Consider the following 11,222-nt stretch of genomic DNA (forward strand, 5'->3'; position numbering starts at 1 on the left):
GTTGATGATTACATTTTGACATTCATTCTAAATTTCTAGACATATTGTCAGAGCTCTAAGTCAGTATAATGCTTGCCTGCATGTAGTAACATATATTTGAAATAGGAGGAAAATTTTCTGTCTTAAATCAGCTGTTGAAATACCACTGAAGTGGGCAAGAAATGTGACCAGAATGTCACAGTTAAGTCACTAGCTGCTGAGCAGACTTCCAGCTCAGAGGCATCAGCATGTGTCAGGCAGCGTGAGGTTTCTCTCCTCTCCCACACTGGTTGATGCATGGTGCCAGGCAGTGCTGAGTGGTTCTTGTTCTTAGGTCAAATCTGTACCAAGACTTGGTGAAAGAGGAGAACGAAGAGCAGAGGCAGCAGCAGCAGCAGTTCCTCACCTCAGTGCTTCTACCTTGTCCATCATGCCCTTCCTCTGTCAACCTGATCTAGCTACACCATCCCCTTGGCATGCTGTCTTTCTCCACAGCTTTCAAATTTTCCCTTCAACTTCCTTCCCTCAGAATGTCTAGTTCGGCAATTTCCTCTAACCACACAATGCCCCCAAGCCCTGCCTTGATTGCTTGATCCATGCACATCCTTTTGATCAGCCTCTGCTTCCCACCATTCTGGTAAACTTGTGGCTTTCTTCCCCCATGCCACAGCATGGGGCAGGACATCTAAAAGCCTAGTGTTAGTGAACACTGGAGTATCTTGCTGGAAATTGGAATAAGGTAACACTCGTCAAACTGGTTAGTCTGGACAGGGTCTGGAGGGTTCCCCACCTATCTCAAGTATGGGTGGTGATGACAGAACAGGTGGGAGTGAGAAGGATGGGCAGGAAAAGGGGATACTGAGATCATCTCCATGAAAACTGGAAACCACCACTGACCCGCTTTCAATCTTTTGTGATGGAACTACAAGGAAATTAACTGGTATTAGAGCCTAAAGATGATTTACAGTTTTATATAAGCACCTCTTTTCTTTAAACAAGTGAGTATTATCTCTCTCTGTAAAGACATCTGGAAATCAACTGTGATCTTATAAAGTCACAATCTTGAAAATCTGGTCGCACAAGATCTGTATTCTACACAAAGTTAAAAGCATGCAAGCTTTTTGTCTGATGTAATGCTGACATACAGTTGCATAGAGACAGCACTGAAACTTGATCAAAAACAAGGCAGGAACACTAGAAGATATATGGCTGGATTTTAATGAAGGTATGCTGATAATTTAAAAATCCAGGGTTTAGGTGCACCTCAGAACACACTATATGAGTTCTGATGCAGACTCTGGTTGAAATCGATATTGTAGTTTGGTATATATGCATTCTTGCTGCATTATGAGACAGAACTGATTGCTTGCATCTAAGTAGGTGCCAAGCACGAAAATTAAAGGCAATTAAATACAAAACTTCCCCATGAGTATTCTCCTCCTGCCCACATTTTTCAGGTATAAGACATTGTAAAAATCAGCATCAAAACAAAAAGAAAAGTCATCTAACACTGTAAAATGGACCTATCCCCTTAATTACATAATAGGTTCTACTATACAGCCTGTTTCCCATCTTCGCCACACAAGAAACACGACCTAAGTGCGAACACAGCTCCCTCTAGAGCTTGAGCATTAGGCGAAAACACAGCAGGCAAACCCCCGGCTCCAAAATCTTGGTTTAAGTGCTTAGAAAGGCAGCACCGTGAGAAAGAGCAATATATACACCAGAGAGGCCCGGGAGCCTGTCACAAAGGCTGCAGGCTGAGATTCAGAAAACCTTCTGTCAGAGACAGATTCCCTGTTACCTGTGAAAATGGCATAACTTTCCAATATAAGTTTGTAGGAAAAGAGTTAATAGGTCCCTGGTTTATGGGAGACGTGAGGTACAAATCCCTGAACACTTGAACCTTGTTTGCTGTCTAGTATGACGGGTGAGCCTTGACAGAGTTCACGTATGCATGTGCATGGAGCGAGAGAACAGAGGATGTGAGCTAGCTGGATGGTTGTGTCAAACGTTTTGTGTGATGAGGCAAGAACCGATGTATTTAGCCCTTCAGAATTTGCAGGATCTAAGCTAATTAACCCAACATCACTTCCAGAGGACCAGCTGCCCTCCAGAGCAGCCATTTCCGAGCCGGGGTGGTGCTAGCACCCCTCGCCCTTGTCAGCCAGCCAAAGGCTTGCAGCCGTTGAAGCTGGTTGTCAACTGTCACCCAGTTCCACCAATATTCCATCCTACAGCCAACAGAGGGGAAGTGAGGGGTGGTGCAAGTGTATGGGGACACCGAGAAGTCGGGGAGACACGGGCTGCGGGCATGGCCAGGTGTGCTTGCACATCCAGGTGGGCCTGCGCCCGGGGACACGGTGCCGGGGCTGGGGCCGCCCGGGGGACATGCCGCCCCTTCCTTCGGTGCTCTTCTCCTTACAGCAACGCCAGTTTCCTCGAAGATCCCCTTCTCCGCTTGCTCAACCCGGCGATGCCTAAGCGCTTCCGCCAGCCCCGCTCCCCTTCCCCATGGCCCCGTCCGGGCCGGCTCCCCAGCCTCCGCCGCTCCCACAGCCTTCCTCGCCGGGACGCCCGCGGGCGAGGCGCCCGCAGTCCCCGCCTCTCCTCCCACAGATATAAGCCGGCGCCTCCCGCCCCGTCGGCAGCTCACCAGGCTCAGCCTCGCCGGGACCCCGCCGGATCGCTACCCCGAGGATGCTGCGCGCCGCCGCCGGAGGACAGGCTCTGCTGCTGAGCGCCCTGCTGTGGCGCCTGGCCGCCGCCGGTGGGTAACGGCGGGCGGGCAGGCCGGGGGGGCCGCTGCCTCGGGCTGACGGGTCAGACGGCGGGGGTCGGTCCTTCTGACAGAGAGACCCCCGGGAGAGCCGCCCCGCACCGGCCGCTGTGGCGGGAGCAGCGGCTGTCGCGCGCGGGGCGTTGGGGCCGGGGGCGGGCAGCGGCTGTCGCGCGCGGGGCCGTGGCCCACGGGCCCCGGCCCCGACCCGGCTCTGCTGCAGCACCCGGCCGGCGGAGCGCTCGGGTCGGGGGGGATCCCCGATCACCGTAGCCGCGTCGGTGCTGGGGAGCAGGGGGGTGCCTCAGGGGTCGGCAGCTGCACGCAGGTGCTGACCTACAGGACCAAGGAGCGATCGGCAAGATTTTCTTCCCTTGTCCGCAGCTCCGAGCTTGTTGGAGAGGCAGAGAGGGGGGTATTTAGAAAATAATTAGGATATCGCTCAGTGAGACGCCTGATTTCCAGCAGTGACAGAGGTCTTGCGGGGTTTTCCGCTCCGGCTTCCTCCCAGGCAGTTCCCCGAAGCAGCTGTGGCGTCTGCGAGGGCGGCGGGCTCACGGCCTCCCTTCTGCCTGTGCGTGGGCCACCAGTTCACCCGCGGGTAGCCCCTCTCAGATGTAAGCATGTAGGGCAACCACTGATTTTTAAAGACTTTATCTTCCCAGAATAAGTAAATGAGGAAACTAAGACCTAATGCCTTCTGCAGCAGATACAGCCGGGGATGATTTTGAACTACACAGCTTTTATTTGGTGCTTGGACATTCTCATGAGTATCTTCAAGCTTTTGTAGCTTCTTCAGAGGTCCGGGATGAAAAAGGAAACATTAGAACTCCAAATAAGTTACCTCAGCAACCTCGGAGTTATAGGAGGGAAAATAATTTTCTTCTCGTATTTCTCGCTTCTGCCAGGACACATTCCTTTAGTAAGACAAGCATGAGCCCAGAGGGCAGGACCGAGCCTTTTCCCCCAAAAGAACATTTCCAAAGAGCAATTAACAGCAACTGCTTCATTTAACTAAACAGTGACTTCAGGGAAACAGGAATTACATACAATATGACTGATGGCACCTTACTCTTTTCTGTATTTAAAGGCAATCCAGAACTACCAACAGCAGTTAATATAACTTGGTCTTCAATCAATTTTAAAACTATACTACAGTGGCAACCAAAACCTTCAGGTTACTTTTATACAGTAGAAATACACGGGTAAGTAGATAACACCAAGGTGTATCCAGTTAATGGCAATTGAAGATGATGCAAATAGAGTGTGTTTGAATATTTCTGAGACTGAATGTAACAGGAAAAGAGCCCAAATATGAGGATTTAGGAAAATTGCCAACCCAGCTGTTAATACTTCTTTGTATCAACTATAAGAATATCTGATTCAGGCTTCTGGTTTTGCCCACTTCAGAAGCAGAGAGTTGAGCTTTAGATCAGTATTCCAGTTCGGGGTTTTGGTGCAGGCTAGCTGCGCTGGAGATGTAGGCCAGGATACTTTAAAGAGTTTAACACTCGATCTGAGATAAAATGTATTAGATAGAACTTCACCTTTTTATGTCTTTCAAGGTGTCTGGACTGAGTCATTCGTCTTTAGTCTTGGGAGGTTCTGATAAATATGAGTCTGCATTTTATTCTAATCCGTGAATCACAGTAAATGAATAATTTGCCTTGCTGGCTAATACTAAAAATTACCTTTATTTATCTACCTCTGTTGAGACTTCCTCTCTCATCATGTTTTATGTAAGCTATGAAATATTGTGGACATAAAAAGTAGCCAGCTTATGTGAAGTGTCTAACACCTCTTTCAATACTGCACAAAAACTTCCATGAAGTTCAATAATAAATCTATGCGGTTCTTAGCTCCCATATTAATTCATAACCCATTATTAAACATGCCCCAAAGGGAAACTGCATCGTCAACACTCCTACATATTATTGAAAATATGGTACTGTAGTCTCCTCTGTAAAAGTGGCATAGAAATGCGAGCTCTCTCATGACTAATGGATGAAATACCAGTGCAATGGCCTAGTGTGCTCTTTTATTCTTTAAGAGAGTGATTGAAGTAATAGAGTTAAAAACACAAGACTTAGCAGAATGAATTTTATGAAATTTATGAATCTGGAGTTCCAGCCTTTTGTGCTTGCAAAAAATCAAAGTCCGTTTGCTCAAGATTCAATATAGAATCAGGTATAGTTCTGATATGGGGGCGCTTCTTTAGACAAGTTGCTCTTACGTATAAAGTGAGCTTAAATGTTTCCTTTCTCATCTATGCATATTTACAGAGTACATTTGTTTGATCACAAAGATCAAATCTCCTCTGTCCCTTTTCAAGGCATCTTTAGGACACTGACACTAACTGATCTGTGACATCATAAGAAATCTGGTGAAGTGAGAAGGGAGTTCAGGCAACTCCTAAATAACACTTGATCTACTTGGAGGAAAACTCATTTGTTAATTTCCAAACAGCTGGCACTCTTGCTCTTTCAGCTGAGATCACACAATGTTTATTTTCCATAGTTTACCAACTAAGCAAAAACAGGGAAAAGAATTGAAGCAGTAACATCTAATCTGGTTTTCCATTCCTTCTTATTAGGAAGCAAAATGGGGAATTAACACTTTTTTCCTGGTTTCCATTATTATTTCTCAAGTAAACGGACCTGCTTTCTATCATTTAAAAATCAAGAGAAGTGCATGGGTCATGTGTTTTGTCAATATTTAATTGCAATTCTGCAATGAAAGTTGCTGCTGCTGTCTGGTTCTTAGTGACATTTGCACCTACATAGACGCAAACACAAGTGACATATATAAGGAGATTGTTGTTGTCACATTAAACAGTTAATATTGGTGTCAACAGAGCGTCGTAGGGCAACTTATGTTTCTTAAGGCAATAGTTTTCGGATGCATCAGGGATAACACTTTCAAAGTGATTCATGTGATTCTTCTATTTTTTAAATAAGTCAGCTGCAGAAAAATCCAAAATCAGAAATACATATGGTTTCTATTCAATTCATATAAAAGATTGAATTTTTAATTCATATATGTATCCAATAACATATTTCTAGAATTAATATGGCTCCTATTTGGCTTACTTGATTCTACTTTGAATTGTGAAATATAGCTGTACAGGATAGTGTTTTTTGAGTTTTTTTCTTCTCCTTTTCAGTCTGGTACACCTGCAAGACTGTTCCACTGGATGAGGGAAATCTATACAGTTTGAGGGGAAAAAATGTTTTTTAACATGTCTAAATATGTAAAAGTCTGATTGGAAGTGTTGACGCTTCTTTCTTACTCTTTTAAGACAGACATCTGACACCAAAAAAAAATGCGTACGGACAGCAGAAACAGAGTGCGATGTTACTGATGTGCTCAAGAATGTAAAAGAGACCTACACAGCACACATACTGTCTGTAACGTCCTCGGGGATGGATAACTTTGAAGAACCACCTTTTGCAGTCTCTGAAAAATTTACACCGTATAGTCAGAGTAAGTAGGATTGCCAGTTAAATCTTATCATAAACTTCATTTGACTGCTTCCATTCACTTAAACAAGGTGTAGATTGGACCTAAAGGTTTTTCCTATAGATTCTTACTGTAGCCATACTGAGATCTGAGAAGACAACATTCAGGCATAAAGCTTTCCCCGTTGTAGGAGAGTGTGCAAGATTTTAGTTACCATTTGTTTCTCACTGCAATGAGTAGACTATTTTATTAACACTGTGTACTAGATGAAGATATTTGTTAATAATTCAGGAGTTCACTGTATTTGGTTCTATGAACATAGATTTGAGAAGGGAAGGGAGTGGAGGGAGGAAGAAAAGAGCATGTTGTGTAGAAAAGATTATGTCAGTTTTTTAATTCTAAAAATGCTTGTTTAGCTGTTCTTGGAAAACCGGAGATACAGAATTACACACAAAAAGGTTCCAAACTGAACGTTGTGTTCCAAGATCCACTGACACCATATACATTTCCTAATGGAAGCTTTAAAAGTATTCGAGATATTTTCCAACATGATCTGGAATATAAACTCTATTACTGGAAAGATCAAAGTTCTGGAAAGGTAAGGTCTAACTCTACTTTTCACATATTCTGTAGCTATATCATAGCTACACAATTTCTGTGCTACCTGAAGAGCTGACACTTTTGCAGAGAACACTTTCTTGAAATATTTGGGTTTCCTTTACAGAAAGACACAACAACAAAAAGCCATAATTTTGAAGTAAGCGTTGACAGCACAAAGAGCTATTGCTTCTACATACAGGGGATCATTCCCTCCCGCAGAGAAAACCGTAATGGTCAAGAAAGCATGGTGCTTTGTACCAGCGTAGGAAGAAGTATCTTAGATGGTAGGTGTCTGGTGAAGTTTGTTATGCAGTCTTTAGCATTCTGACAAAGAGGCGCTTCAATTCTGAGTATATTTTTATACCTCTTTAATTTGTGATGCCTGTTATAGAATAAACTATTTACTGTGTAAGTGAGAGGACACAGACTGAACATGGAAACTCATGGGAAGAACTCACATTAAGACTCCACCATCTTTAGCTAGTTGGAGTTGGGTTTAGGGTTTTGCTAACCTGTCTTGATTAGTTTTAAATTGTCTGAGTTGATGACTGGTAACTGAGGTTTCAGATCTCTTCACTTCCCTTCAGCTTCATTCTTTTGTTTTCTGATTGTTTTCCTCAGATCCTTCCAATAACAGGTCCCACAGTAAGTGCTTGAAGGGTTAGCTCTAAAACATAGGAGTGCTGGAAACCTACATGTTGCTTGACTTGCAGTTTGAACTGAACTTTAGTTATTATCTCAAAAGCAGATGATGAGACTCAGACTTTCTTTACTGTTACATTACAAGGTCAGAGGTTGGCAGATTGACTTCCTTACTGGTAAATAAGTTAGTGAGTGGTCAGTGAATCAGCCAGTCTAATTCCAGACGAACAATCTGGATAACACTTTCTACAATATAAAGTCCTCAATATTCATTAAATAATATCACATTGCTGTACTGTATCTTTCTTCTTCATCAGATAAGAATGTTTGCACTCTTAGGTAGAAAAGCTCTTCTAAAACTGGTAAATTAACTCTCTCAAATTAACTTTCTATTCTAGTAAATTACAACTTGAATAGAAATCTCTTCTGTTGTAATTTTCTAGCTTCTAACCTAGAATAAATTTCCACTTGGGCTTAGTTTCACAGAAATAATGCAGAAACAGGGGGAATGGTTTGACTTACTCTTGTGATGGTAGCATGGTATTTTAGTGCACTAACTAAACTAGATTAAAACCTGGTGTGAACCAGGTGATATAAAGCTTTACCTCAATTCAACAAATTCACATCAAAATGAATTCAGTTCACACTGAGGTGGTAACTCCACTTCTGTGATACTGTAAAATAAAGCATTTTTTAGTTCAGTGAAGTGGGTTCTAAGAGTTTGTAGCACTGTGACGTTATGGCTTCTGATAACTGAATCTTGGATTTTTTTTCCTCCCCTACAGAATACGGAGCAGAAGTCTTTATTATCATAGCAGTGATAGCAATTGCAGTCATCACTCTTGCCGTTGTCCTATCAGTGATCCTGTGTAAACGCAAGAAAGCAAAAGCTGCAAGAGAAAAGGAACCGCTTAATGGTGTCTAAGGAAAAATTATTGTGGACACTAGTGACAGTTCCAAAGCAAAAAAAAACCAACACACCAACAAAACACATAAATTGGGTAATTGGGTGGAGCCTTTTAGCCTCTCTGATACAGGAATTTTGAAGCCCAAACTTTATGTGGATTCAAAAACCCATTAGACAGTCACAGATGAAAAATCCAGATACCAGGAAGCCCCTGTGTCACTAGTGGCCGGAGGCTGGAAGAGTATTCTGGTGATCCGTTACAATACCCTAACCCTGCTCATATACTCTTCCCAAGCTCCTTCTATTACCCTGTCTGAAACAGGATTCTGAACTAGATGGACCTTTGACTTGACCAGGTACAGCCATTCTGAAAGTATGGCCTTACAGAGCCGGAAGATTTGTGGTACTTGTGAGGGGAAAAGAACACTACTATTGAAAAATAGGTCTCCTTTACCTAACTAGAAGGAACATCTTTCTGTTTCTATGAAACAAAACCTGTATTTATCTGACTTTCTTTTAACATTATTAACTGGTGAAATGATCTGTTAGTTCAGATGCGACAAAGATGCTACTATTATTTCTGCACTTCTTGGATAAAATTAATTTGGTCTTTTTATCTTTGGATATAGACAATCAAAGGTAAACAAACTGAAACTGCTGTACTGGCAACTTGTGAGAAATACTCTTGGAAGTCGGTAGCTGCTATCCATTTGCAAAGCATATCCAGATTACACTACAGCTAGAGTTATACAGACAGGGTAGTCTGATGGTTCTAAGTAAGTGTTAGAACAAATACTTTGCAGTTTTTGAGTCAGTAACTCACTCCATGCAAACACTGAGTAGGTAGCAGTATTTACTGCATTTTGAGCATTATTTTTAATTAAATGGTGAATGAATAGTTTAGGTGGTATAGATTCAAATCATCTTGGTGATGGGATTTGGAGGTACCTGTTGCTTTGACTATTTTAATATTTATTTTATAAATGAGAATCTAATTTTTATACTGGTGATATCTGTATTTATGATGGTAATTTATACTTTTCTAGTGAAATAAAGGTGACTGGGAAAATAAGACTTTCTTTTCCTTTTTTTAAATGAAGTACGGCATTCATTCCAGAGCTAAATTAAAAAGACATTTAGGAATCTTGTCTTGCGACAGCTGTGTAAGCAAGCTACCAGAAGTCTAACTGGGACTCTGCAAAACACTACCAGGGCACCTACTACCTGTAAGGATAAAAATATGAAAAGCCACAGTTCATGAACTGATGAACGGTTTTGAAGAGTCCCAAACTGCTTTCCAGCTGTCTGCTTAAGTGAGCGATTAGTCAGTGTGTTCATATCTTCTCATTCTAATGGGAAGTATACTAGACATCGCTTTGGTTGTATCACGTAGGGATTCCCACAGTGGTGCCTGTACTGCTTGTGGTACTAGTGTTCATTCAAGGCATTATGGGGCCTGGCCCAGAGATGAGAACTGCTGCAACTAATGTTGGTATGATCTACTGCTGCTGCTAACACTGGTGATAGGCACCAAAAAAAAAAAAAAAAAAAAGAATGGCAAAAAAACGGATCTTTTAGTTGGCACTAATTGGCTGTATATCTCAAAGCTTTATACGTGTCTTAAAATATCTATTGCATTTATGAGAAGAAATAATATGAAATTAATATCCCAATCTACCAATTTTTACAGAATTATATTTTATATTTTTCATCTCTACTGTATTATAGATACCTTCTTTGTATGGATTAAGACTCCTGTGAATGTGTGAGCGTGATTTATGGGGTTTTTCTTTGTTCTTTAATTCCCTTTTTTACAGAGGGAAGAAAACACCACCATCCCCCCGAAAAAACCCTATTTACTTAATATTGTGCAATAAACGCTTAATGCATTTTCTGCTGATGCATGAGCCTTTTATGGAGGAGGAATCTTACAACAGCAATCAAAAATATGAAAGGTTGTGGGAGTAAATTTCAAAACATTCCAAAGTTGTCATCATTACTCCCTTCCCCGTGCTGTTCCGCTTCCTCAGCTTCATTCAGTGCCAAGCTCAGAAAACGAAAGAGCTCATAGGAAAAGGAAAGCCTGTAGGTTACAGCATAGCATTTTTTAAACTAGACCATGCAGCTGATTGTCATAAGCTACATAGAATGATGTTATAAATCATGCTTTATTACTTAGATTTTTTTGTTTGTTATGAATATGAATGTTTTTATTAAAAGAAAGAAAGAACAAACACCCATAGAAATGCAGACAAGTGCCTTAAATGGCATAAGAGTGACCCACTACTACACAAGTTCTGGAAACCTGAAGCACTTCTGTTCCCTACCCGCAGTATGTTACCGTCCAACAATGCTGAGTAACCGGAGTCACGGGGCTCACGGATCCTATTTCAAAGAGGTTTTCTGCTGTTTGTGGAGACAGTTGAGAAAGGGGCTTTTTCTTGCAAACCTCCAGAATTACTATCCCTTGGGTCAGTGTACTGAGCCCACGCAAAATGTTTTATGCAGAGATTTAACTTTCTCAGAGTATCAGGGTGGGCAAAAGGAGTTGTTGAATAAAGGTATTGTCGCTAGGAAGAAAGTCTAGATCCTATCTGCACCACACGTGACCACTTCAGCACTGTACTGATTTAAGATGGAGTCAGCCATCCAGGGAATCGATGTGAGAAATGGAAGGCTTTTCCTATACACCTAAGTTCCCTGGCTTATCTTCTAAGCAGGTTTCTGTAAGCAAGTGTGTTCCTACTGATTCTCCTGATTCCCCTGTTCCGCTTTGCTCCTTGTCATCTGTTGCAGAAGAAGGTATCCAGCTATTTCAAGTGGATAAAAACATTTGCACAGTTCCCTGACACAGTA

At 42.1% G+C, this 11,222-nt stretch overlaps 1 protein-coding gene across 1 annotated transcript; it reads left to right on the forward strand.

The window, feature by feature from the left end:
• Positions 1 to 2,674: 2,674 nt before the first annotated feature.
• Positions 2,675 to 8,384, forward strand: F3 (coagulation factor III, tissue factor). The gene is made up of 6 exons (XM_068407054.1): positions 2,675 to 2,749; positions 3,849 to 3,963; positions 6,057 to 6,241; positions 6,634 to 6,815; positions 6,942 to 7,101; positions 8,245 to 8,384. The coding sequence occupies exons 1-6, from the start codon at positions 2,680 to 2,682 to the stop codon at positions 8,382 to 8,384; spliced, it is 852 nt and encodes a 283-aa protein (XP_068263155.1). The 5' UTR covers positions 2,675 to 2,679.
• Positions 8,385 to 11,222: the final 2,838 nt, after the last annotated feature.

The sequence above is a fragment of the Nyctibius grandis genome, chromosome 8 (genome assembly GCF_013368605.1).
Source record: "Nyctibius grandis isolate bNycGra1 chromosome 8, bNycGra1.pri, whole genome shotgun sequence".
NCBI lineage: Eukaryota > Metazoa > Chordata > Aves > Nyctibiiformes > Nyctibiidae > Nyctibius > Nyctibius grandis.